At 41.3% G+C, this 27,107-nt stretch overlaps 1 protein-coding gene across 2 annotated transcripts; it reads left to right on the top strand.

Moving 5' to 3' along the window:
• The first annotated feature begins 108 nt into the window (after positions 1-108).
• Positions 109-27,107, top strand: YWHAZ (tyrosine 3-monooxygenase/tryptophan 5-monooxygenase activation protein zeta). 2 transcript variants are annotated; one of them, XM_080639473.1, is made up of 6 exons: positions 109-214; positions 2,673-2,976; positions 18,322-18,445; positions 21,754-21,917; positions 22,009-22,104; positions 25,982-27,107. In XM_080639473.1, exons 2-6 carry the CDS (start codon positions 2,683-2,685, stop codon positions 26,039-26,041), a joined length of 738 nt encoding a protein of 245 aa, XP_080495599.1. In that variant the 5' UTR covers positions 109-214; positions 2,673-2,682; the 3' UTR covers positions 26,042-27,107. The 2 variants fall into 2 exon arrangements, with proteins under 2 accessions (XP_080495599.1, XP_080495600.1); XM_080639474.1 differs by lacking the exon at positions 109-214 and adding an exon at positions 1,159-1,481.

Below are 27,107 nucleotides of genomic sequence, written 5' to 3'. Positions count from 1 at the left end.
AGGCGCGGGCTCGTGCTCGCGCCCTCGCCGTTGCCATGGCCCCGGCTTGACGTCACGGGCGGTGCGCTGCCCGTGCGCTGCGGCGCGGTGATTGGCGGAGACGCCGTGTGTGGCGCTGGGAGAGAGGCTGCAGCGCAGCGAGCCGCGACACAGGCACAGTCCGCGCCGCCCGCCCGCCCCGAGATACCCGCCACCGCGCTCCCGCCGCGCACAGGTAACGGGGCCCGCCGCGCCGACCCTTTGGTTCCGCGCCGGGCGGCAGCCCCGGCACCCTGGTCTCCGCCCCCGGGGAGCTGCGAGGGCGGGGGGGAGAAGCGAGGCGGCCGGCGGGTAGCACCGAGCAGCTCGTTGCCAGCCCCCACCCGCTCCGGCCTCGGTGGCAGGGAGCAGGGCGGCGGGAGCAGCCTGCCCCAGGGGCGCCGCTGAGGAGGGCGGTGAGGGCCGCGCAGGTGAGGCCGCGTCTGCCCCTCCCCGCTGGTGAGGAGCGGGGGGAGGGGAAGAGCGGCCGGGGGCGGCGGGCGGGGGAGGGGGCGGCAGGTGAGGGCTCCGCCCGTGCCGCGGCGGCGGGGGCGACCCCGCGCCCATGGGCGCGGGGAGCGGGAGGGGCGCCGCCTCCATCGGGCGGGGTCGCGGGCGGCGGCGCTGGGTGTGGTCTGCCGCCGGGAGCGCTGCCCGGGCGCGGAGCGGTCGCCCCTCGGTCAGACTCGCTGCCTCTGCCCGCCCTGCCCCGTGACCCCACCCATCCTGCCCGCCCCGCCTGAGCGCTCCGGGGGCAGCGGCGGCTCCCTCGGGACTACAGGGGCTCCTCCTCCGCCGCCCCCTCTCACCCCCCCTCCACATCTCCCTGGGGCTGGGCCCGGGCCCGTGGGCTGCCCCTCGTCGGGCCGCTGCTGGGGCGGGGACGCGGCATCCTTGGCCGCCGCCGCCGCCCCCGGCGTTGGGCGGAGGTGAGCGGGATTAACGCACGCTGAAGTGGGCAGGGCTCCGGCGCCTATCCGCCATGACAAAGGCGGCCGGCGAGGCGCTCGGTGTCTCCGCGGCGGGCGGATGCGGCGGCCTCAGAGCGGGAAGGGGAGGCGGGGGAGGCGGGAGGGGCGGCCCGAAGCGGGCCTCCGAGCCCCGGGGAGCCCTGAGGTGCCGTGCCGCCCGCTCCTCTTTCGGGCCGTTCCATTTTCTGTCACCCCGCCTATGGGGGAAGCGCAGCGGCGCCAGCCCCACCGCTGCCGCCCTCGAGCTCCCAGAGAGGATGCTGCCGGAGAACCCGGCGTACGGGCTTTGTGGCTGGAGTTTTAACGGCGCTCGCCCTGCTCACTCCCGGTGGTAAATAACCGTAGCCAAAATCTTGATTTAAAATGGCTCCTTAACTGCGCTGTTCATCGTGCGGTCGAGTTTTCAACGCACGTTTGCAGGCGCTGCGGGACAGCTGCTGAGTTTTTGCCCCGATGGTGGGTGTAGCAGATAACGAAAACTTTCCCTTTCAGGTGACTGGAATGTTAAACGTGGGCTTAATTTATACCGAAATGGAAAGTAGTGCTGCTATTGTTTGTGGTAACTTCATGCAGAATGACAAAAACATTAACGGTTAAAGATTAAGCTGCTGGGTTGTTGTGTATGGAACATACAGAAATCCATAAAGCATACATGACCAAAATAATTCTTGCTTTAATAATATAATTGAACTTCAGATGGAGATGATGTATCCCAAAGCGCATTGCTGGGGCCTCAAAATGATCAAGTAAAAGTACGTAAAAGAATGGGGTATGAGAGAGGTGTAATCTTCTCTGATGTGCCAAAAAAACCATTAACTGGTGCTTATGTTCAGCAGACCCTGATGTGTGGGGATTTTTTGTTTGGTTGTTTTTTGTTGGGTTTTTTTTAAAGTGCTGATAAGATGCAGGTTCTGAAGCATCTCAGCCAGGTCACACTACCTCAAATACTGATCAAGTAGTATTTTTGAATAGTAAGATCTCCTTTTGTCTCTGAAAGCGTAGCCTCTCAGGTGGAGCAGCAGTACTTGGTTCAGGAGGTCTACCATATCCCATTTTGGGAGAGGAAGTTAAATCTTTTGAAAAGTCTGCACCTTCATATTCAGATACTTGGTGCCTTCTGGCTTTTTAACAGCCAGTGTGGGGTTTGATTTGCAGATCCCTATGCGAAGTCCTTCTGCATGTAGCGGTAAGATTCTGATAAAGCACAGAGTTGCCTGGTATTGTGGTCCTAGCCTTTATGTGATCTTGTTCTGTGAAAAACTTACTAGTGGATGTTTTCTTTGTCAATTTTGTTATATTGATAATTTAATGCAGTTGGTGCTGCAGCTTGAATGTGGTCTTCTGAGAGAGTGATGGCAAAGAACTAGGATCATTTATGTGGATAAGACAGGAATGATTTGCTTTCAGTTCACCTCTGGATGGTTTTGTTTTTATTTCTTAAGATAATATACTTTCAAAAGTTTAACAGTTTTTCAGGAGGAAGCAATGACTTTAACTCTTCACGAATCTGTGTGTTTGAGCATCGAGTGCTTTTCATCTTGTAATGCTTTTATACCTTGTGGTCTGGATTTCAATTGTACGTCTTGCAGTGCCAAACAACTTAAAGAACGGTTGCTCTGCATATGCAAACGCCTTTGTCCTTGATCATTGTCTGAATAATGCCTCACTATTTTTCCTCTTTAGAAATATCAGCATGGATAAAAATGAGCTGGTGCAGAAGGCCAAGCTGGCTGAGCAGGCTGAAAGATATGATGACATGGCAAGTTGCATGAAGTCTGTGACTGAGCAAGGAGCTGAGTTGTCCAACGAAGAGAGGAATCTTCTCTCTGTTGCCTATAAAAATGTTGTAGGAGCTCGTAGGTCATCTTGGAGAGTCGTCTCAAGTATTGAACAAAAGACGGAAGGAGCTGAGAAAAAACAGCAGATGGCTCGAGAATACAGAGAGAAAATTGAGACTGAGCTAAGAGACATCTGCAATGATGTGCTGGTGAGAAATAATGAAACTGTTGATCCATCTTTACTTAGGGTTGCAGGGTAAATGGTGCTGGGCCCTCTGGGACTGCTTCTAGTCTGTCAGTAAAGCTGTGCTCTCCTATGCTATTTCTGAAGGACAGCGTTCAAAAAATGTCTGACTTTTCTCTACCTGTAATGTATTGATTATTTATATACAAATCATCATAGTAATGAATGCTAAAGCATTTGGAGACCTGTTGAAATGCTATATAAAGTAATAGTTACGAGAAATCAACATATTTCTTTGAGACTGAACTACATACAGGTGTAATTTGGGGTTTTCTCCTCTGCCCTTTCTCCTCAATGCAGTATTTGTATCTTAAATCACTGATTTCTGCAACTTTAATATGCTGCTTTAGTTGCAAGAGGTAGTTCTTACTCTACGGAAATTGTGCCCCTCCCTGGGCAAGATGATGTAATGTTAGTTATGACTCAGCCATGCAGAAAATTGACTGCAGGAAGAGGCAGTAGAAATGCTGTAATACCTTCTTAAACTTAATTTTTTTAACAGCAAACTAAAAGGATATTCAAGTTGGGCATTTTCTGTGGCCTGTAGTTCTGTCAAAATGTGGAGGTACCTGGCAGACAACCCTGTATTTTTATTAAGAGTCTGGTTTATGAAATCTGAAGCTTGTTCCAAAAGCTTTTTGCAGATTGTCAGGGTTTTATCAACTGCATGTGCCTGTGGTGCTTCAGTGAGCCCATGATTAACGGATGCCCAGGCCTGTGATGACCTGTGAGGTAGATGTTACTGTCAGCAGTAGAATTGTCCAGTAGACTGTGGGCACTGCTGGTGTGTCATCCCATATGTGACAAGGGATCACATACCTGGAGGTGACAGAATGACATGTGATAGGAGGGAAATGTTAAATAGCTAAGCATGCGCTTGAAGATCTCATGTCAAACGGAAATTAAGATCAATGAGTAGCATGACTTTTGCTTGCTGTGTAAGATAACTAAATGACAAGTGTGGTGATCACTTGTAGAAGACTGGTTCTCCAAGGGTGTGTAGAAGTTGGTGTGGATAACTCCAAATCTTAGCTTCCAGTTCAGGCTGGCTTCCATTGTTATTGTGACATACCCAGTTTCATGTTGTGTAAGGATAACTCTTAAACTTCCACTGTGAAAATGAAAATGTCAAACTTACACATAGGAAAGATGGATTTACTAGTTCTTGGGTTAAGTGGTGGGTCATTTTATTTAAGCCAGGGAAATAGGGACCCAAATCTGGCATTCTAATTTATTGCCATTTCTTCTTTTTCTTTTCTTTTTCTAATTAACAGGCATTTCCTCAGGGGTGAATGCTTTCAAGTCAAGAGTGATCTGAAATTCTTTTGTAAACTATGGTTGAAAATCATTTTAATGAAGTCATTGGGCTTAGAAACCCCCTTTTAGAAGAACTTAGTGTTTGAATTGAATTTCTGATAATAGAAACCAGATAGAAGTGAAATTTTATTGTACATGCTAAATACAAAAACTAAAACAAAACCTGAGCTTTTGAGTTTGCTAAAGCAGCTGAATTATCTAGGTGAGAGGGAACACGGGTGGGGAATTTTGTTAAATCTTCCAAATCTCAAAATGGTCTTAAATTTCTTTTTGTGTTAATGAGAGATACATATATAATTCAAATAAATTCTTATTATTTGCTATGTTACTACTTTTAGGAAGCTAATGTCTTACTAATCTTCAGTGTTGCTAGTCCAGTTGTTCTTAATAGATTAAGGAAAAATTACTGTCCAGAAGAAACAATGCCTTAGGGGTGACTAGCAGTAATAAAACTACTTTTTTAGAGTTGGGTTTAAAAAACTAATAATAAAAACTTGTTTTATTGTTCAAGGGATAGGATTTAAAAATGCTTTCAAATGTCAAGCACTACCTTTGACACTGGTAATTGCATTGAAGAATTAGATTTGTATTTAAAAAATACTTCTGTTTTCTTTGTTGCAATGTCCTGTTCGCATGTGTTCCTGCTCACCTAGAAATGTGACTGACGTATTGCTTTATAGAGAAAAAAGAATTGTGGTGACATATTTAGTTGCTTTCTATGAACAGGAATCTTTGCAATGCTGTGCATGCAAATGGTGTGGGTTTTTTTTGGGTTTTTGTTTTTTTTATTCAGGAGCTCCTCTAATTTTTGTACAGCATAATCTAGACTACAGCTGTTCACAGAAGTGAAAAACAAGGTTTACCAAGTCTTGATTGGTGCAAAGTATACCATTAATAAGACTTGAAGTGCTAACAAATCTTCAAAGCTTTTGGTCAAGAGCCTCAGCAGTTACAGTGCGAAAGCAGCTCAAACGGATGTCATTTATTAAGACTGTGAATCTGTTTGAGCTGTTGTTGTGTCTTCACTTGCCTGCTAGGCTCTTAAGTAATATTTAATATGGTGGGGTGTTACATCACAGCTGAGTGTGGAAGTGACTGATGTCCTAACTTCAGTGTTGAAGGGAGGAATCCAATGAAGAGCATGTGTTTGTGACTAGCAGAATGTAGCCAGAGCTGGCTTCTCTGCTGCTTCTTGCTCTTTTCACTCATTTCTTGGAATCAAATTACTAGTGGATTGGAAGAAATAGCTCCTCTAATCCAGTAGATGCAGAGTATATTAAGCTCTGTGTGGGTTCTGTTCCCAGCTCTTCCACTGACTTACAGAGTGAGTAAGAGCAGTTAGTGCTGGACTTTTTTCTTGCTTCTTAACTATTAGACTGAATGATAAAAATTATAGCAGTTATATGGGTCAGGTCCGAACATTTATTTTTCTCCTTTACACTGACCTTGCAGCAGGAAAAGCCAGCATCCTTGCTGCTTTCTAAATCTTCCCTCATTTGTGCCTGCTGTGGAGTAGCTCTATAGGTCTACAAACAGCTGAATTCATCTTCTTGTTTGCTGCAGCCTCAGGGTGCTACTCTACAAAGAAAGGACACCTAAAATCTCTTGGTTCTGTCAGAGATACACTGGAGGATATTCAGGTGTAATATAACCAACTCTAATTTGGAGTTGGTCTGGTAGTGGTGATAAACTGCAGATAATTGTGACATATTCTGCATAGTACAAGTTTCTTGTACTGCACAAATAAAGACTGAATTTCCAAATTCTTCAAGAATACAGTGTGGGGGAGGAAGTCCAGTGCCATACTTCAGCATCTTAAATGTGCTTGAGTATTATAGAAAATCTCCAGCCTCAGAAGTTTTGTACTGATACAGGAAATTAAGTTTTTTGTTAAGTACTTTTCCTCATGTTAGCCAAGTATGTGCTTCACATCCTGTTTCACTTTCTGTAGTAGAAGGGAGGATCTGCCTAAAATGCGAGTATAACTATCTTTTATTTGTTGTTTCAATAATAAATATTGTTATTAATCTAACAGGTGTGGATATTCTTCAAAATGCTTTTTGCAGTTAATTTAAAGCAGAGCTGTAACTGAAGTGGTTCAAATTAAATCTGTAGTAAGATTAAATTTTCAGCTAATGAGAATTCTGAAATACAGAGAAGAAGGTATGGAGAGGTCTCTCAATGGCTTAATGTCTGACCCTGCTTGCATGTTAGAAGTTCTCAGGCGATTCGAACTGCTGGTAACTTTCAGGTAGTCTCTGACATGAGCTAAATGTAAACTAATAATTTAAAAACACAACTGGCTTCAGTATGAATGTAATGCTAGACAGTTACACTCTCTTCCCGAGGCTGGTACATATGGCAGTAGTCCCCTACACGTCTGTGACAGTTCCCATATTCTTTTCCCATGCTTATCCTGGGTGATGTCTCTTTCTCCCACGAGTTCTCCCTGCCCCGAGTCGTATCTTAAGTAAATCTTTTTGCGTACAGTTCCCATGTGCTCTGTTTCAGTGTTCCTCTTCCATTTTGGTTGTTCCCTTAAAAGTCTAGAGAGCTTCCTGAAACTTCGTCTGCCTTTCAGTCTTCTGAAGTCACTGTTGCACTTAATACTGTACAGCACCTTTTTCCCCAGTCCCTGCCAGAAGAGCTGCAGGTTAATGGTGCTGTTCAGGACGCTGTTAATAAGATGGAATTGTTTGCTTTCTTTGCCACGTTACTTCTTCCTAACTTCATGCTCAGAAGCATGAAGTGATACTCCTTGTGTGCTTCTACTATTTAGATTTCTTTGCACTTGTTATGGATGTTTTACTTTTTGGAAGTTGTAGTTGTCGGGAGGAGAGGGTGCAGTAAAACCACAATTAAGTGACTTTTGGCTTGTGATTCTTTAATGTATATATTGCTTGTGGGGGAGTAGCAGAAAGTTTAGTGACCTGTCATGGGGCTGCAGTTCATTGGGGGAAGGGAGCGTAATTCCATTCAGAATGCATCTAAATGGCTTTTTAAAGAACATACCACAGAATTCATGCCTATCACCATCATACTGAAATCACTGTGGGACTATTTCCTAGTTGCCTGCAAACAACTAATAGGTTACTATGTTAACATCTGTAAAACCTGTTTCTGCACTGATTCTCAATGACAGGGTTAGAAAATTAAGTCTTCTATATGGAACCATATGCTTTTTGACACGCACATCTGTGAGGTATTTTTAAAGTCAGTTGTATGCTTAGTGTGTCCTGATGGTCAAAAAACATGGCTAACCTACAGAGTAGTGCTAACAAGCAGATGAGTATAGATGGCTTAGGAGCTTGAGTCACTGTACCGTATGACCCTCTATGCTACGAAGATATCTGATACTAACAAAAAAATTAGTGTTCTGACTGAAAATTGCTACCTGTAGTTCTGTGACTCCTTCAGGCTTGCTTAGTTTTTTAGTTCTGGCTGCACTTTGTTTCTGTCTTTGAGATCTGTGTCCCTTATTCAGTGTTTTTGGAAAAGAGGGGGAGGTGTTTGTATAAGCTTCTCTTTACAGAATGCTGATTACAGAAGGGGGGTGGTTAATTTCTTGGAATCTAGGAGCTAGGTGACCAGAACCCTTGTTTCAAAAAATTTAGTTCTTATTATTTTAAGCTGTTTTAATTGAGTAATTTAGGTTGGAAAGGGAGGTCATTTAGGTCAGCTCTGCTTAGATACAGTTAGATCACATTGCTTATGGCCTTGTCAGTCAAATTTGGAGTGTCTTCAAGGATGGAGATTTCACAACCTTTCTGGGTCAGCCTGTCAAAGTGTGTGGTCATACCTATGCTTAAAAGGAAAAAATAAAAAGAAAATTCCTTTTATGTAATCAGAACTTCTCATGTTTCAATTTGTCTGCTGTCGTCATTTTACTGTAGACCTCCAGGAAGAGTCTGGCTCCATCTTCTCTAGGCAGCTGTACAGAGCAGTGAGATCTGCTGCTCTTCTCCAGGCTGAAGAAACTCACCTCTCTCAGCCTTGCCTTGTACACCAGGTGCTCCAGCCTCATAATCATGCTGGTGGCCTCCACTGGACTCACTGGAGTATATCCATGTGTCTTATACCATGGAGCCCAAACCTGGATGTAGAACTCACAATGTCATCTCAAGTTGCTAAAATTTGTGTTAAAAGATGGTAACTGGTAATGTGCTAGTGGTGTATGTGAAAATATGCGAGTACCTCTGGTTCAGAAATGCTTCTCTGAACTTCTGTGTTTCACAGAGCAAAATATAGCCAGGGTTTACTAACTTCCCAGGATGCTTATAATTTAAGCTTTTGATTAACTCTCCCAGTCTGGCTTTTTCAGTTAGGGTTTGGCTGGTATAATTGCTCTCATATATTGAAGGTAGGAGGCTGAGGCAATTTGCATCAAGATCATCATTTCACTTTGTTAATCCTTTAATCACTTCCCTGGTTGTGGCTTCACCCCTTCAGGGTTGGCGGCTTTTTTTGGCTGTTGGGTTTTTTCCTCTCTTTTTTGTGCAGTGAAAGCGCTGCCTAAACTAGAGCAATTTTGTTAATTTTTTTGTTTTGTTTTTACAAATGGTTTTCGGGTTTTTTTCCTTAGGCAAATTAAGCTGTTGAAAAATTACTGAATCTTGTAGAATTAAAACATCATTCATGGATCTATTCAAATATGACATGACTTGGTTTGGTTTTTATTTATTCTACAATGTTCATGTAAATGCATGAAACTTCAGCTCATGTTTGTCATGTTTGAAAGGATTTTAAATTCCAGCATATATAAGAAATTCATTGGTGGTTGGGCTGCATGAGCAAAGGAGAGCGAGTACTTCTTAATCTTAGCAAGAAGTTCATCTATAGTGTTGATATGTATTTAATACACCTGCTTATCATAACATCAGCTAAGGTGCTCTGCATAAATGCAAAAAAAAATTCAACATGCAGATACCACTCATACTTTCTTTAGCTCTGTACACTTGTGTAGGTGCACATGCATACAGGTATCTATAGCTTCTTGCATTTACTGGAAGTAGAAAAAATCTTTACTATAGCCTGTAGTCTGCTGTATTAATTTCAGTTGGCATTAATGTTTAATAATAGGCTTTGATTTTTTTTAAAAAAAGTACATAATGCTTATGCTGTTCAAAAGTATCCAAGTAACAATTTGCTTTATCTGACAGCCACCTTTGGTGTTCAAGGACTTTATGCACTTACTACTGTTCTAAGCAGCAAAATAAATCTGATCGGTTTAGTTGCCTGTGCAGATATTCTCCTTCTTCCAGGCTCTTAGAAGCAAGAACTTCAATGTGTGTACTTGCAGTTTTATGAAACCACCAAGTGTGTTTATTACACTGGTAGGTTACTTAGAAGGCTGAGTAACAGGCTGCATTGTTAAGGTACCAGCTTTTACTGTGAAAGCCATAAGTGGTAGAAATATGAAATCTGGGATATGAACAGAATTGTTGCATTATTTCTGTACATCTGTATAAACAGATGCCACACTATTACTGGTTTTATCTGCAAACTTTGTCTTGTTACCGTGTACTTGACAGAAGTGCATGTTTCTGAAACGAGGTTCTCAAATGCTTTACTTGGTCTTTGCTGTAGGCAGACACAGTGGCTCCTGGCTCCAAACCTGAAGTTGGTTGTGCATTCAGGCAGTAGCTGACTACCATTTAGAAATAGTTTGAGAAAGCTTCTGCTATTAAAGTTGATTAAAGAGCATTGATTGTGATTATTTCTTAAACTTGTTTTTTGCTGAATGCTCTTATGTAGTTACTAATTTTTCTTGAAATATGTCAGAAGATTGTCAGTGTCTCTTCTAATGAAAAGTAATAATAAGTCATGCAGCTGCTGAGGTGAACAGGGAATTCTTAATTATTTTTAATTGGATCTAATGCAGCTCAAATGAGCAGAGAGCAGTTGTGGGTTGGTGGTGGTTTTTGTTGTTTGGTTTTTTTCTGGATGTTGCTACTGTTTGTGATTATGTGGGTGACAAGATATTTACCAACGGGAATCTGACCTCTAACTGATTGTATTCTCCTAGTGTAGAGTAGACTTACATTGAGAAAGTGGCGTTTTTGCTAACAAAATGCTTTTATTAGTATTGTATGCTATAATGAACTCCTAATAAGATACGTAGTCTACTTCATGAGGTTTCAGATCTGCTCAGAGTGTAAGCTGCTAAAGATAAATAGTTCTTACTTCTGATTCTAATCAAGGATTAAAAGAGTTACATCATGTTTATGGGGGGTTCTACTAATATTTCTTCAGAGACCAAAACTGTAGAGTCATCTTAAGAAAGCTAGAGCATACTATGCTTTGGCCACAATAGCTATCACTTACATCTGTCCAGCAGAAATTCTCATCCAGCTCAGTTGGTTTCAATTTTGTATTATCTCAGGTTTCTCAGAACATGTTCTGTTTTTTCGAAGAATAATGATCCTTGCATTTGGCACCATTCTGTTTTGTTGCATGGTCACCAATATTCAAAAAATAGGTTACTGAGGTGATGCAAAAAAAAAAAACAAAACAACAAACAACCCAGGTGAGAAATGCATGGAATCATAGAATGGTTTGGGTTGGAAGAAACCTTACAGGTCATCTAGTTCCAGCCACCAAGCATGTTGGCTTTGATCTTCAGTGGAGACTGTTTGGTATATTAATGTCTATAGCAATGCCTCAACAAATTAAATACTTTACTACTAATTACTTTTCTATTAAGTGTCTTGCCTGGGTGCTGCCTTTTGTATGAGTTTTCTCAGAGTTGGTTACTAAATTGGAGAAGTGGTTTTACCTGTGCTTCAGAATTTGGTTCCTTTTCTGTCCATGTGTATGTTAAGTGTACTTCAGTAAAAACTTGCAGTGATTCTCATGAAGGACCTCAAAAGTCTTGAATAATCTTCAAGAGTATATCCTGATACTACGTACGTTTGTTTCCCTTGCCGTAATTGTGAATTAGAAAGCAAAGTGATAGAAGGAACAAGCTAGTAAAGAGCATAATAAGTCTGAAGTTGGGGAGGATAAATCTGCAATGAGAGGAGACACCCATATGACTGTAAAAGTGTAAACTGAGGTGCTGCTCCTTATTGTCTCAATTCCCATCCTTTTCTTGTTACGCAGACTGGTGGTGTGTCCATCCATTGGTGCCGTATCTCCCGTCTAAGCACCCTGTAGGTATTTTAGTGCATACACGTGCTTCTCACTGACTTAGTTGTATCCCCAGCACACATGTCAGCATGAAGATGATTTTTCAGGGTATCCTACTTCATGTTTCCCCTCTCCTGCCCATATATATGCAGCTGCTTTTTTCTAAAGAAACACTTTAGACCGTTCTAGTAGTATTTTCTTGCATAAGCTAAAATTTCGTGCCATTCTTTCTGTTACACAGTACTCCCTCTTCTCTAAGTCCTTTAGGGCTTTTTTTTCAGTTGCCGTCTTATCACTCAATCCTCTTTTCCTCCATTTTCCCCCCCTTTCTAGATCTTTGCTAGATTGACTGCAGGAAAACTGCTGATCAAGTGTACCTTTTTCCTGTTCTTACAAGTCCTGAATGTGCCTGTGCATGTCACATCTCCCACTGTCCCAATCAAATTCCTCCCTGCCCCCTGAAGGTTCTTTGTCCCAGATTCTGAGTTCTTCCCCTGCTGAGGCTCACCATTCTTAGCTCATCTGTTCCAGCCAACCTTCTCACCTTTTTCAAACAACTTCTGCTGTCTGTGTGAGTGGGCAGCCAGTTTGATGGGAAGAAAGAATAACTGGTACTGAGAGCAGGCAGCAGGCTTGTTTCCTTCTTCAGCAGATGATGTACCACAGAGATCTCCAGTGCCACAGCATCCACTAGTAGTTGACAGATTTTCTTGTCTTCCTGTTCTGGTGAGCAAACGAGTACATAGAAATCTGTAGCAAACAAGCGGCTTTGTTTTTGGCTGGAGTAGGCTGACAGTGGAACAGTCCTTTTGGTTTTCCCCCAAGAGCATTGGAGGTCACCTGTGATGCATTAGTTGCAAAGCTCTTATCCCAAGCTCTCGGTAGAACTGTAATCAGAGGCAGCATAATGACTGTCTGAAAGCAGCCTGGGTTTGGGAAGGTGTTGGCTAAAAATATTCTCTCCAACAGTTCATATAGACATGTATAAATGGAATTCCTACTGGCTGCAAATGGTTTGGTTAAACCCTGTGCAGGTTTGCACGTGTTGCTTCATAACCTGAGTAACTTTCCAAACTGTGGTGCTAAGGCAGAAAACACATGCATGGAAAATCATTCACTAGCTTTTTATGGGAATGGTAGGTGTCTTGAACTTGTCTGACCAGGTGACCTGCTTTGATAACTTTGTCACTTTAATAGAGTTCAGTAGAAGAATAGCTTAACAGAAGTGTGCTACAGTTGCTGTGCTTGCTGGTTAGTGGTTCCACCTGAAAATGTGATATTATGTAGCTCTTCCCACAAAATACATACCTGAAAACCTGGTCCTAATATGAAAATATTAGGCCATTGTCAGTGTGAAAGAGGTTTCAGGCTGAGCTCAAAAAGATACGCTTTCAAATGTTACGTGAATTTAAAAAACTATAAAGAGTTCTTCCATGTCTTCATCCCTATGCCATGTTCCTGAGATGGGTGACAAGTGAATTAAGGTTCAGCTAATATCCTTGTGTAATTTATCTTCAAAACCAGAAATAACTATATCAGATGTCTTTCGATACTGCATGAAAACAAAAGGCCTAATGCTTATCAGTGCATTCTTTTGTATTTTTGCTGTTCTACAGCTTGGTTTTTTTTGTGTGGAAGAGCAATATCTTTTTGTTTCACCAGTAGTTCTGGAGTTTTTACCTATTTAAAACCAAAGTTCCTTTTCTTGGTACTTTATGTATTACCTGCTCATTTACAGCTATGTCGTTCTAGAATCTGGTGATTAAAGTCTCCTGTTTGTCAGGAGGGAAATACCTTAAGTAGAAAATTGAGCTGTTGATGCCATCCTCAAGTGCATTAAATTATCTACAGTTCTCAGGCTGCCTTTAATAAAGTGAAATACAGAACAAGCAACAAGGAAAGACTGAGGCATTGATTTTAATGCTCTTATGATGAATTTGGGAATAGTCTTCTAGCCCACACAAATTTCCAAAGACGTAAGCAAATGCTCTTAAAAGAAGGGTAGTTTTACGCTTCAAGTGTCAGGAAAGGGCTGTTCAAGTCTTCATGGGTTTGCTTCCTGTCTTCAACTACAGTTCTCACCACAACTTGACAAACCGAAGCATGTCTGCTTGCAGTAAGCAGCAGGCAGACTTTTTGTAGAGGGTTGGGTGTTGGGGTTTTTTGTTACACAGAATTACTGCTTGTTACGTGTCCTTGCTCCTGAGTCTGATAACTCTGTCTTACAGGCTTTATGTTGCAAAACCGCAGGAACAAGCCCATAGGGCCTTTCATCAAAATGGGCTCATTGTGTGTTGTGCTTCATGTTGCTGTCTGTTGACTGTGTCCTGCTCTGGCAAAAGAACTTGCGTAAGAGTGAAGAAAGTGAATATCTTTCCAGCTTATTGTTTAAAATAAGCCAGGATTGAAGTTCACCAGTACAATAATAAAAGTTGTGTATGTGCAGCCTCTGTTATGTCTTTGGAGACAAAGACTTCTCTGGTGTATGCTTGCTGGAGGTGGGGGAATGTACCAAATCTGACATTCCTTATCTATGGTATGTGTGAGCATAGTGTTGCAAAAGCTGATGTCTCCATGGCTCCAATGTGTTGTCTCTCCCAGTCTGAAGTGCCAGAAAGCTGGTAACGTAGGCATAATTGCAGTTGCAGATGTGGAGTGTTGAAGCCTGTTGTTTTTTTTTTAATGGCCAGCATACTAGTAAGAGTTGAGATGCAAATTTATTACAGGCATACTTTGGTTAATTTTTATTTTTTTTTTGGGGGGGGGGGTGTTTGGAGTTTTGTTTGGTTTGTTGGGGTTTTTTGGGGTTTTTTAAGCAGTAATCTTCTATTAAGTCTTTCTGGAAAGACTTTGTATGACTTTGATATGAAAAGTATTAGAAGCACTTGTACAAGCTTTTCCAGGTTTTGGCTGAAAAGTGCTCTTAAGATGCTGCTGCATCTGCCTACTTCACTACAGTGCTATGGTTTGTTTCACAGCAGTTACATTCTTGCTATCAAATTAAAAGCTCTGACAATTACAGCTGTGTAGCTGTAAGGTTTGAGGGGGGGCAGGGAATGGTGTTTTGGTTTTGTTTAAAAAGCTTCCTCTACCAGATTCTGATGAAGGCACTGTAATGAACTGCCCATCAAGTTGGAGTTAGTGCATATTGGTGTATTTCAGAAATGGATGGGAATTTTTCATAATAGCAGCAATGTCATCAGTGAGCATGAGGCCTTAACTGCATGCCATGTAGCCATAATATACCAGTGTTGTGTGGACTTCAGTTGTCAGGGTGTTGTATATATTGCAGTGGTGTGGATTGCCTGACAAACTTAGTCATTACACATCAGCTTGTGGGTCGGGTCTTGGTCTCCCTGTTAGCACTTCAGTGGCCTGTATGGAGATCACCTCCATACTGATAAACGTTGCCATACCAACTGGTAGGCATGTATTCGTGGTACTACTGAAACAGTTCTTGTCTCCGTTTCTTCTTTGGACAAACAGTGGAAGGGTGGAAGGAAGATAACCAGTATTCCCCAGTGTGTTAGCGGGTAACAAAGTGTTAGATTGGTTATACCTGTTGTTATGCCTGACTTTATCTCCTGTAGCTGAACTCTAAAAAGTCAGTAGTTTTATGTGTCTCATCTATATGGCTTCTGTAGCCACACCACCTCCATGCAGATTGAGGCTTTCACAACCATACTCTAGGGTAAATCGGTGTACTCGGAATCTTCAGGCTGACTTTAAAGGAGTGTTTCATGTCAGTAAAAGAAAATATATCCTGAAATAAAAAGACTGGTACAGACAGGAAGAACTGAGTATATAGTACTAGATAAATAACAGGGGAGAGATCTCCTGCTTTTAAATGTTAATCTACTTTCAGATCTTGTTGTTCTTGATGAAGTATTTGGAATAAATAAAATTCTTCCAAAAATATGTGGCCTGCCAGTTGCTCGTGTTATGTATATAGAGTCTTTCATCCAGATACCAGCAAGCTACTATAGCAGTCTCAGAGTCAGAGCTTCTTTGCATGGGCTGTATTCTATGAATAGCTGATTAAAGGTGTTTAAAGGGATTCTCTTAGTTTGTCAGTCTTTTAAATTTGACATGGGTTTGAAACTTCTTTTCAATAGAAGATGTATACACCATCCACTGCTGTTGCCCTGTTACCATCTCTCTGATTAGGAAGACTCAGTTAGTTAGTCTTTCTTTAAAACTTAAACAGGGGAATTTTAGATTGGATATAAGGAATAATTTCTTTAAGGGTGGTGAGGCACTGGAATGGGTTGCCCAGGGAAGTTGTGAATGCGCCATCCCTGATGGTATTCAAGACCAGGTTGGACGGAGCCTTGGGTGGCACAGTTTAGTGTGAGGTGTCCCTGCCTATGGCAGGGGGGTTGGAACTAGATGATCTTAAGGTCCTTTCCAACCCTAACTATTCTATGATTCTGTGATTCTTCTGTGTCTGCTCATGTCATTCACCCATTCAGTTAGGTGTCTGTAGACAAACTTAATTTGTGACCTAAGTGAGTTTAAGTCTGGCAGTTTGGTTGCTGCTGCAAGAGTGAGCAGAGCTGTGCTTTTTGATTGAACATTGTTCTGTAGGGATGATGAACAATTCCAGTTTCTAGAATCACTGAAATCATTTTGGTCTGACCCATTAATGGAGGGTACAGAGGGAGGGCAGTTCCCCATGGTGCCAGAAGGGTGGGTGCAAACTGACACGCCTGACCTAACTGCAGTCCTGAAGAGGAAATCTAATAAGGAGCCTTATTCTCTGTAGCTGGTAACCTTCAGTTGTCATTGAAGTCAGAGCTTCTTGGCACTCATGAAAAATGTCATAGCTGTGAATCTTGAAATTCTCTAATGGCGAGAACAGAGCATGTCAGTAGTTGCAGACGGCTGAAGCGCTGACCCATATACCTCATGGCCTTCTGCTTTGTTCCAGCCATGCTGGGGCAGAGGTGGCTCTGAAGCTTCTCCTCGCATAGTGGTACACCTTCCAGAAGGGTGCCTTTGGCATGGGACAGCTCAGAAGTCCATTTGGCTGGCTCCATAAAAATACTGCTGCCACCAGCTTGCTTGTGTTCTGTTCGCTTTGTGCCAGAGGATTGTCTCTGCTGTCATTTGATGAGAAGCAAGGACACAGAGTATTTTTTGGTCTCTCCCTGCGTGGTGGTAAAATGAACCTGTATACCAATCTCCACCATACTGGAAATACCTAATATTAAAGATTGAATAAATACCTTTTGTTATGTTGAAACCAATAAAGTAAGTCCCCTAACATGTTTAATCTCAATGGAGCATAGGCATAGCTGAATCTTGGCTGACTTTGCTTTCTGTCAGCTGGACTTCATTACCCTATCTACAAAGATAGAAATGAGGGAGTGCTGCTATAATGGGTCACTTCATTTTGAGGGGTTTCACACAAGTTTGAGTCTACCAAGCTAAATACTCAGAATTTATGTAAATGAATTAGCAGGTCTGTAATGAGGGAGGAGGGGACACAAACAACCCAAACCCAACCAAACTTGTTTACCTGTTCTTTCTGTGAATTAGTCTTCTGTAGCTTTATGTCATTTGGCGTGTTGAGCAAAGCAGGTACCACGGGTGCCTGTGTCACAGTACGGTGGTTACAATCTACTGTATTCAGGCTGTGCATATCCGACGAGTATGTTGTGCAAGATCCTTGCTTAACCCAGAGGGTGCTATCTAGAGGGAAGTACTGTAAAGAACCATCATTCTGTGGGTTGGAACTAAATTAGAATTGTCCATTTCTGTGGTGTCATTGGAAATATGAGCTAAAAACAGTGAGGCAAAACCAAAATATCAGTCATCTAATCTACAGCAGAAAAAAGACACACAGAATTCTTATTAAAATATCTTTTAAAGAATCACGTGCTACATAGTCTTAGCAAAGTACATGTAACGACTTCTGATTTCAAGTGTTCAAGTACTTCTGTACTTTTTCTGGCTTTTAAATAACTAGCTTTTTTTTCAAAGTCTGACTTCAAGTACTCAAGATCAAGAAATTTGACAAGCCTGTGCCTTAATTTGACTAAACATGTTGGAGCTAATGATTCTTTTTTTTTTTTTTTTCCTATTTTCTTTTCATCATAATAAAACTTGCTAAATCATACAACTGCCTGGGCTGGGAACTTACTATGTTAATTTAATAAGCAGTTAGAATAATCTAGAAAATTTTGGTGTTAAGTGGCAGCCCGCAGGGAGGATTTGGTGGGGTGACTCCAGAGTGCTGCCTTTGCTTTGGAAGATGTAGGGAACACCTGTTAAGGCAGCACATAAAGGCAAAGAGAGGATCCTTTTCAGTGCTAGAGAGCTGCCTGTGAGATTGTCAGCTGTCTGGAAATGCGAGAATCCAGGTTCATCTTGCTGTTTCTTGCAGTACAGTATTCCGGTTAATGGGAGCTAGGCTAATGAGGCTTATTTAGTGCCTGTGTATGTAAGATACTTGGGTCTCTGATTTGGCAGCTGATACTTGAAATCCTTTTATTATCTGTGGATGCAAACTTTCTTCCTTTATATACCCTCTGCCCAGACTTTTCAGATTACATTCTTTTTATTAAGGTACTGTATAATGGCTTGTAGAAAGCCATCCTTTGGTCACACAAGACTCATCTGCTACATTAACACAGCCTTCTCCTCATCAAGTCTCAGCATACAGCATTCCTTTTTGTACCTAGAATTGCAATCCAGAACACGTTCTCCATAGCTGAATTCACTATGTAGGATGTGAAGCAAATGGACAAAAAGTAAAGCTGTCTTGACTTTGAAATAGATTGTAATATAATTGAATTGTTGGTTCAGCATGCTGCAAAAGTATGTTTGATCAAAACAGTGTGTTCTTTGTTTCTCTTTTTAGTCTCTGTTGGAAAAGTTCTTGATCCCTAATGCTTCGCAAGCAGAAAGCAAAGTTTTCTATTTGAAAATGAAAGGAGACTACTACCGTTACTTGGCTGAGGTTGCTGCTGGAGATGACAAGAAAGGTACTGTACGTCAGCTTGTGTCTGAATCTTGTCAAATTAGATTGCCTTTGGTGGGGTGGTGACATGACTCTAATCTAAGGATAATTCTGATTTGGATGTAAATTTCTTTAGTAACAGGCTTTCTGTTTGCTGAATTAAAATCCTGGGTCGTTGGCTTTCAAATGAGTTCTGAAAATTCCCATGTACCTGCCATTTGAAGCAGGCAACAAATGTTCAGTCATGAAACCTTGAAATCAACCCTAACGCATGCATGTATATAGGTTTATGCATCTTCAGCCTGGCTGAATATTGTTTTTTACCTCTTTGCAGGGGCTCAGTCTTGTATCCTTTTAAAGCCTTGTTTGTGCCATTTCTCCTGCATCTGTACAGAATACAAAAAGCCTGCATAGGTTCAGGAATCAGAGAGACTAGAAACCACCTGGAGAAAAAAAGGAGTGATAAAACTCATCTTACTGTTAGGAAAATTTCTTCCAATAACTGTGGTAGTTTAATGTCCAGATGTTTTTTATTTCCTCAAATTTCTTGTATCTTCATGTAAACTTTGTAATAATTGCAGGTAAGTTGTCTTTATGAAAATACAGTTACAGAAGTTAATATAAGGCACTCAATATATTAGGTGGCTTAACTGCTGTACATGAAGAAACATCCTAACAATATGTTGACTCCATACATAATTCACCCTCCATTCAGAATGGTGCACAATGTTTAGACACAGCTTGTTGCAAACAGTGCAAATGTGTTTCCTGGAGCCAGTTAAGACTGGTGGCAGCGTGTCCTTAAGATCAGCACACTTCAGCACAGAGCCCCATCTGGTAACTTCCTATGGCTGTTTTCTTGAAGACTCAGGTTAGTCTGCACTCAGCCTGCAGATATAGGGGATGCTTTGGGATGTGCAGACAATCTGAGTGCATGGACTTGGAAGCCTTGGGGATTACTGGTGTGCTCAGCTGTGTCGCTGATGCTTGGTGGCACTCTGCCCTCCTGTAAGACATGGCATGTTCTTTGTGGTGCTGTTGAACATGTGGTGCCCCTGTGAACTTGTGTAGCTCAAGCTAATAAGCTCTCCCAGTATGATGTAGGAAGACATCTGGATGACTTGACAGAAACAGAGGTGAAAGACACTCGAAACATGCCTGCTCTAGCTTTGGGGTATATGTGTTATTTCCACCTTTCAGAAGGTAGCCCTGTTTCCCTGATACACTAGATAATAGGGAGTTGCATAAAGATGTTAAGACTTGGCATAGCAGAGCTTGATTTGACTTCTAGTGCTTACTGCATGCAAACTGACTCAGTCTTGGTGACTGCAGAATTGCAGGTGTAACCAGTTCTTTCTATCTGTTACTGTACAGAGAGGAATTGTATTTTCCCTTTGGTAATCTGTATTCACATGCATAGAGGTAAAATATTTTGAGTCCTGGAGGTTTTTTTCTGTTGAGGATTAAGTTGCAGGCTCTAAAATTAGACTGTGAAAACCTTCGTTTAAAGTGGTTTTGAAGTTAGTGTTTGATTAAGTCAGGCTCTTGGCTGGGCAGCTTTTAGTGGGTTTCCAGGTGAAGAAAATATTTTTGAAAGCCCATCTAGCTCATAGTTACTGTGGCTCCTAAAATTAAGGGGTTTTTTTATTCTCTTTCTCCCTCCAAGTGTTTCATGTCACAGGCTTTTTCCTGTATGCTGTCTGTGACCTTGAAGAGCACTTGATAATTATTGTTTAGGAAATAATGGCCGTTTTGTTGGGCAGTATTCTCTCAGCCTTTTGCAGTAAATACAGCAACAATATAAAGCTCCCAACTCTAGGAACTGGATTTTTATCTTCATAAACCAGCTTGTTTATGTTATCAAAGAGCAGTCTAGTGGGCAGGAATGTCAAACAGGTACCTCAGCCATCTGTTACAGCCTTGGAACTGTAGAACACTTTCTAAAGAATTCAAGGTTAAAATCTTGTGACTTTTATATGCTGGGTGACTGATTTAAAACTAACAGAATACATCAATTTTGCACCTTTTTTTTTTTTTTTTTTTTCTTTTTAAGTTACTATGTTAAGGGAAAATTATTAAAAAAATGTCAGCTTCATTCCTTGAAGTTACTTGGTTTTCATGCTGCATACAGGTGAACAGAGATTGCACAGACCTTCTGAACATTGGTGTTAGTTATTTTCAGACTCTGAGTACTTGTGACTTAAATACTGATGTATTTTTGAGTCCTTGGCGCCTAAAATTCTTTATTTTTGAATACATGTGATTGTTGCTTTTGCAGAGATCATGCTGGATGCATTTCTAGTTTGATCCAGAAATGTCAGGATTGGAGTCCTTTTGCATCTGAATTGAATGACTTCCTGCCCACCTTCTTCTCAGATGCTATTAACAATCCTGGAGAGTGCAGGAACAATGGTCCCTTTGTATTGGGTGTCTAGTGCCTCTGTTGCCTCCTGCAGTCATCAAGGACATAGTCCAGCTTGTGGGCTGTGCTGGGCCATGATCTCTGACTTGCGCAGGCATAATGTGCTCCTAAGTTCAAGTGCATTCAGTGAGAAAAAAAACTGTTGAGCTCTTTAATCTTAGTATACACATTATAGTTGGGTATTTTTCCACCAGGAGTTTAGAACTTGTACAGAAGAACCAATTAAGAGAATGGCAAAAGATTAGTCTCTAAAAAGAGACTATTTTTTTTTCCTTACTTCAAAGTTTATAGGTACAATAAGTTTGAAGTTAGGTAAAAATGCTTTCTGTATCTACATTGGAAATGGAACTATGTTGTAAACTTTTAAAAATATATATCTAGTTTGGGCTGAGGTGTGCCACACTGTCTTTGCCAAGCAATTTGAATAGAAATTCATAGATGACTGTCACTGAAAGGCAGTGATAGGTGAAGGTCATCAGTGTGACTAAAATGTGGATTTGTAATGCTTTGCTGCGTTTAAAGACATTGAATATTTGGTACTGTATCAAGCCAGTGTGTAGTTAAAACTTTGATTTTATACCTTTTGTGTAGGTGATAGATTTTATATTCCTCAAATGCTACAGAACTGCTGCAAACATTTGTAAATACAAGTACTTACAGGGTGGCAGGGGGAGACTCAAACCTGTGATTTGGTCAATGACAACTTCCTTTTCTTTATATATATAATTTAAAAATTGATTAAATAAAATCTTTATAAAATAGCAACTTCTTTGGTGAAATGCTCATTCACAGACGTTGACTCTTAACATACTTTGTTCATGCAAGCACAAACACAAGTCCTGATTGTGTGTCTGAATACAGAATGTGAATTACTTACTTGTGGTTTTTGTGTGTGTGTTTTCCTCCCAAAGGGATAGTGGAGCAATCACAACAAGCGTATCAAGAAGCTTTTGAAATCAGTAAAAAGGAGATGCAGCCAACACATCCTATCAGATTAGGTCTGGCTCTGAACTTCTCCGTGTTTTATTATGAGATTCTCAATTCCCCGGAGAAAGCCTGTTCCCTTGCAAAAACGGTAAGTCTAAGGCGGGCAAAAATTCCCTTTCAATTATTGGTATAACCGTTTGTCACATGGCCAATGGAGTTGTTTGTTTTTACAACACTAGGCTTTTGATGAAGCAATTGCTGAACTTGATACATTAAGTGAAGAGTCATACAAAGACAGCACGCTAATAATGCAGTTACTGAGAGACAACTTGACAGTAAGTATCATTAAAGCTTACATGTTGTTGGTAACAGGATTGGTCTTTGGGGCACTTGGCTGTGGAGCTGTGTCTGTCGCTTACGAATGAGTTGACGGTACCTCATGTTTCTGAGCTACATCTTTTTCTTCTGCCTAGTCTTTTTTTACTCCATGCACTAATTCACATTTTCTGACAGATGACAAATTTACCAGGTTTTTTCAGGTTGTCTATTATTTTTTTTTTTTCTCCCCTAAACACAAACCTAAAGCAAATGAAACTGTAAAGTAAGCAACCATGCAATAGTGTAATTAATAGCATAGTTCACGACCCGGTCTTTATGGTGGGAATCACTGCAAGCAAGAACGCAACAGTAAGAAGCATCTCGTCACCAGTTGTAGCCCCTGTAGTCTGATATCAGCGACCTTTACAAAATAGCTGGATTTTTTTTAACAGAACCAGAAGTAAAGCTGTACAGCTGCATAACATTGGGGTTCCCGTATTTTCTGGTTTTGTTTCTAGCACTTAATTTCCCTGTTCCTTGGAACCTTTTCCACTATAATAGCAACTTAACACTACTGAAAACACTATTTGTAAGCAACAACTGGAACAATCACAAAACAAATGGAAGTTTCTTAGGCTTTTTACTGGAGACAGATATAGGGCTGGCATTGCTCTCAGTGTCTGTGTGTACTGTCCCCTTGAATGAGATTGCTCAAGAGCTGTCCTGAATAAGTGGTATTGAAACAGAGAATAGAGGCTGACATTAATTGCTAGTTTCCCAGTAAAAATAATGTAAAGCTTGTCATATGAGTTGGAAAGCAAATTGCTTCATACAAGAGCAGAAGTTGGACTGAGCTACCATAGTGTCTGAATTACAGTAGTAGTCCTGATAATTGCTGTGAGCTTTCTATTATAAGGGAGAAAGCTGTAGACAGCTGCAGGATTCTATGTTGAATGAATGATATGTCTTTCCTTAAATGCCTAGCGTGACTTGTACGAGTGCGTTGATTCCATGTTTTTCCACAACTATTTAGAATAGTCATAGAATGGTTTGTGTTGGAATGGACCTTAAAGATCATCAAGTTCCAAACCCCTGCCATGGGCAGGAACACCTTCCATTAGACCAGGTTGCTCAAAGCCCCCTCCAGCCTGGCCTTGGACACTGCCAGAGATGGGGCATCCACAGCTTCTCTGGGCAACCTGTGCCAGTGTCTCACCACCTTCAATAGTGTAGAATTTTTTTTTCCTAGTATCTAATCTAAATCTACCATCTTTCAGCTTAAAGGCATTCTCCCTTATCTTGTCCCTAAATGCCTTTGTAAAATGTCCCTCTCCAGATTTCTTGTCAGCCGTTTTTAGGTACTGGAAGCTGCTGTAGGGCCTCTACTTGAGGTAGAAAACAATTTTTGGTGTGTGTGTGGCTGACAAAGACTGCAGTGAATTCCATAAACGTAAGAAAGGGTCTGTTTTGCTAGTTATGCAAATCTGTTACAATCTGTTAGGAAGCTTTTGACAGTGATTCAGCATGTTAATAAGTATGTGCAAGGAGCAGGTTTCCTCAGTTGTCAATTCTTTGTATGTTGTCTTTGAATGGCTGAAGAAGCTGAGTGTGTGCGTGCTCAGCAAGGACTGGAGGCAGAGCAGTGTTCAGAGGGTTGTTTAACACGCCAAGTCTAAATCTGTTTAACTGGGATTGCTAGATAATTCCTTCTTTGCTCTTGTTGCAAAATTCTTTTGTTTTCTTTAATAAAAAAGAAAAAAAACCATCCGTTGCCCCTAAGGGCCTTGTTTTCCCCAGCAGATTTGTTAAACTGTGCTCTCAATTGGTAATCCTCCCCATAGCAGTCAAGCCCTTTTTATTTAATGAATAGAGGTATGTATATGTTTAGATTGAGTACTGGGAAAAACTTCCACGCCAAAAGGGTTGTCAAGCGTTGGCACAGGCTGCCCAGGGAAGCGATGGAGTCACCATCTCTGGAGGTATTTAAAAGATGTGCACTTAAGGACATGGTTTAGCGGTGGACTTGGCAGTGCTGGAGTAATGGTTGGACTTGATGATCTTAAAGGCCTTTCCAGCCTAAGTGATTCTGTGAGTCTTTATTCTAGAGGTGAGGATTTAGGGTAGAAGCCTCTGATAAAGCTCTTCTTACTGATTGTTCCTTATAAAAGTAGCACTGAAAATGAGACTAATGCAGTATTATAATAACATAGTACAGAATATAGTGCAGGGGCTAGAAACAGACTGTTGTCTCCAGTATGCTATTGTCTCCAGTAAAATAACTTGTGCTTAACGCCTTCAGCAAGGAATATTGAGCACAGATACCATGTATGTTGTTCAGAGCAAGAGCAAGGTTACTGGTCTTCACAGAATCATAGAATGGTTTGGGTTGGAAGGGACCTTAAAGATAATCTAGTTCCAACCACCTGCCATGGGCAGGGGCACCTTCCACTACACTGGCTTGCTTAAAGCCTGTCCAACCTGGCCTTGAACTGCCAGGGATGAGGCAGCCACAGCTTCTCTGAGCAACCTGTTCCTGTGTCTCACCACCCTCACAGGGAAGAACTTCTTTGTAGTATCTAATGTAAATCTGCTACCTCTCACTTAAAAAGCCATTCTCCTTTGTCATGTCATTAAATGCCCTTGTAAAAAGTCTCTCTCCAGATTTCTTGTAGCCCACTTCAGGCACTGGAAGCTGCTCTAAGGTCCCCCCTAAGCCTTCTCTTCTCCAGGCTGAACAAGCCCGTCTCCTTCAGCCTGTCTCTATAGCAGAGGTGCTCCAGCCCTCTGGTCATCTTCATGGCCTCCTTGAGACTTGTTCCAATGGGTCCACATCCTTCTTTTGTTGGAGGCCCCAGAGCTGAATGCAGGTTTTTCTATTGTCTTGTACTTCTGGAAAGGATAAAATGTTTCTGATGATGGAGGTGGGTTTTTGTTTGTTTGTTTTTTGTTTTTGTTTTTTTTTTGTTTTGTTTTTTTTAAAGCGTCTTGTGAGACCATAGTGGTACTAAGCTGTAGGTAGAGAATTATTCCTGGGTTTTACCACGTTATGCTATGGAGCATGAAGGTTAATGCTGCTGGAACTCCGTAGAGATTGCAAATCATACTAGGCTGGTAATAGTTTGGAAGCATCCACTGTGGCGAAATAGTTGGTTCACAAAACAATTTATTTTCCCTGGGTGTTGGTCTGGAACTGATGCTTAGTTTCCTTAGTTGGTACTTAATCTTGATGTATGGCTCCTTAGTATGATTTTATGGAGCTAAAAATGAGGTTTTGTGCATACTGCATGTTTAGCCTGATTTTCTTCCTCCCTTGCCCTGCTCTCTAAGTTTGGAAGCTGTGTATTCCAGAAGTTTCTAAAGGGACGTGACTGACTGAATAGAGCCAGGGGATAGAGATTTAGGTGAAATGCTTTTGATTTTAAAAGCATAACAAAAAGCTTGAGATGCCTGTTCTGAAGAAAAGGATAATGTTGGATGTGAAGAAAGAGCTTTATTGACGCTTTTCCCTCAGAAGAATGTACAAAGCTGGCTTGAGGAGAAGGTACAAATCCACAGGAAACAAAAGAATTGTTTGTTGCTGATGCTCATGTATCTGTTCTGTAGGTCTGATTCTTGCCTGCTTATATTGCATTTCAGTGAGCTTTGTGGATGTGAAACTTTGGTTTTGACTGTTCATAAACTTCCTCATTAAATGCAGTGAAGGGCTGGGTCATCTAGGGCTGGATTTCCATTTTGTAATAGCCAGCAATTATATTCATGTTAATGTGTGCTTAGTAGGACCTCTTACAAAATTACCGTTTAAGAACTAGGCTTTCTTTCTAATAATTCATTATTAAATATTAGTCACTGATGTTAGTCTCTTACATATTTTACTCTGTTTTCTTTCGCAAACAGTTGTGGACATCGGATACCCAAGGAGATGAAGCCGAAGCAGGAGAAGGAGGGGAGAATTAACCAGCCTTCCAACTTCCGTCTGCCTCATTCTGAAATTTACACAGTAGATCATTTGTCATCCATGCTGTCCCACAAATAGTTTTTGTTTACGATTTGACAGGTTTATGTTACTTCTATTTGGATTTCTATATTTCCCATGTGGTTTTGTTTAATATTAGGGGAATAGAGCCAGTTAACATTTGGGGAATTTATCTGTTTTCATCTGAGGTGGCCAATATAGGGTTGTGACATTTTTATACAAGTTTTACATGTTTGGCATAGTACTTTTGGTACATTGTGGCTTCCCACAAGGCCAGTGTTAAAACAGCTTTCTATGTCAAGCAAAAACGAGTGCTTGCATATTGGTCTGTCATGATGGAAAAAAGGGATAGTCAGTTGCAGCCACAGGTGTAGTTAGTATGAATATTCAAGCTGGAGCACACATGGCTGTGAATCTACTGATGTCCCATAGATACTGCATGTCAAGTCAACATGTGAAATCTGTGGAATGTATCAGTTAAGTGTACATCTCTGATTGCAGCTGAAGTGTTCCTTAAGACAGTTTGCTAACCCAGTCAACTTTCTCTAGAGAAGGACAGAGAAACGGTTCACATTCCATTATTTGTAAAGTTACCTGCTGTTGCTTTCATTATTTTTGCTACACATTTTATTTGTATTTAAATGGTTTAAGCAACCTAAGAACAAATGTACAAGTAAAGATGCAGTAAAAAATGAATTGCTTGATATCCATAATGACACTGTATATCGAGCACAGCAGTACAACAAAAACCCATGTATTTAACTTTTTTAGGTTTTTTGCTTTTGTGATTTTTTTTTTTTTTTGATACTTGCCTAACATGCATGTGCTGTAAAAATAGTTAACAGGGAAATAACTTGAGATGATGGCTAGCTTTGTTTAATGTCTTATGAAATTTTCATGAACAATTCAAACATAACTGTTCAGAACATGTGTATTAAGTTGATGTAAGTGGAATAAAAGTTTTATGAATGGACTTTTCAACTACCTTTGGTGTAGATTTCATGTCATCTGTCTTCCCACACCTTTTGGAGTCATGGCAGCAGTATA

Source organism: Psittacula echo (genome assembly GCF_963264785.1).
Source record: "Psittacula echo genome assembly, chromosome: 2".
Classification (NCBI taxonomy): domain Eukaryota; kingdom Metazoa; phylum Chordata; class Aves; order Psittaciformes; family Psittacidae; genus Psittacula; species Psittacula echo.
The sequence above is the reverse complement of the archived record's forward strand: the minus strand, read 5'-3'. Positions and strand labels throughout refer to the sequence as shown.

Bases quoted from the DNA above. Each gene is read 5' to 3' on its own strand.
- YWHAZ (XM_080639473.1), top strand. From the start codon at position 2,683: ATGGATAAAAATGAGCTGGTGCAGAAGGCCAAGCTGGCTGAGCAGGCT. The intron at 2,977-18,321 runs GTGAGAAATAAT...TTCTCTTTTTAG, and splicing joins ACATCTGCAATGATGTGCTG to TCTCTGTTGGAAAAGTTCTT. The intron at 21,918-22,008 runs GTAAGTCTAAGG...TTACAACACTAG, and splicing joins CCTGTTCCCTTGCAAAAACG to GCTTTTGATGAAGCAATTGC.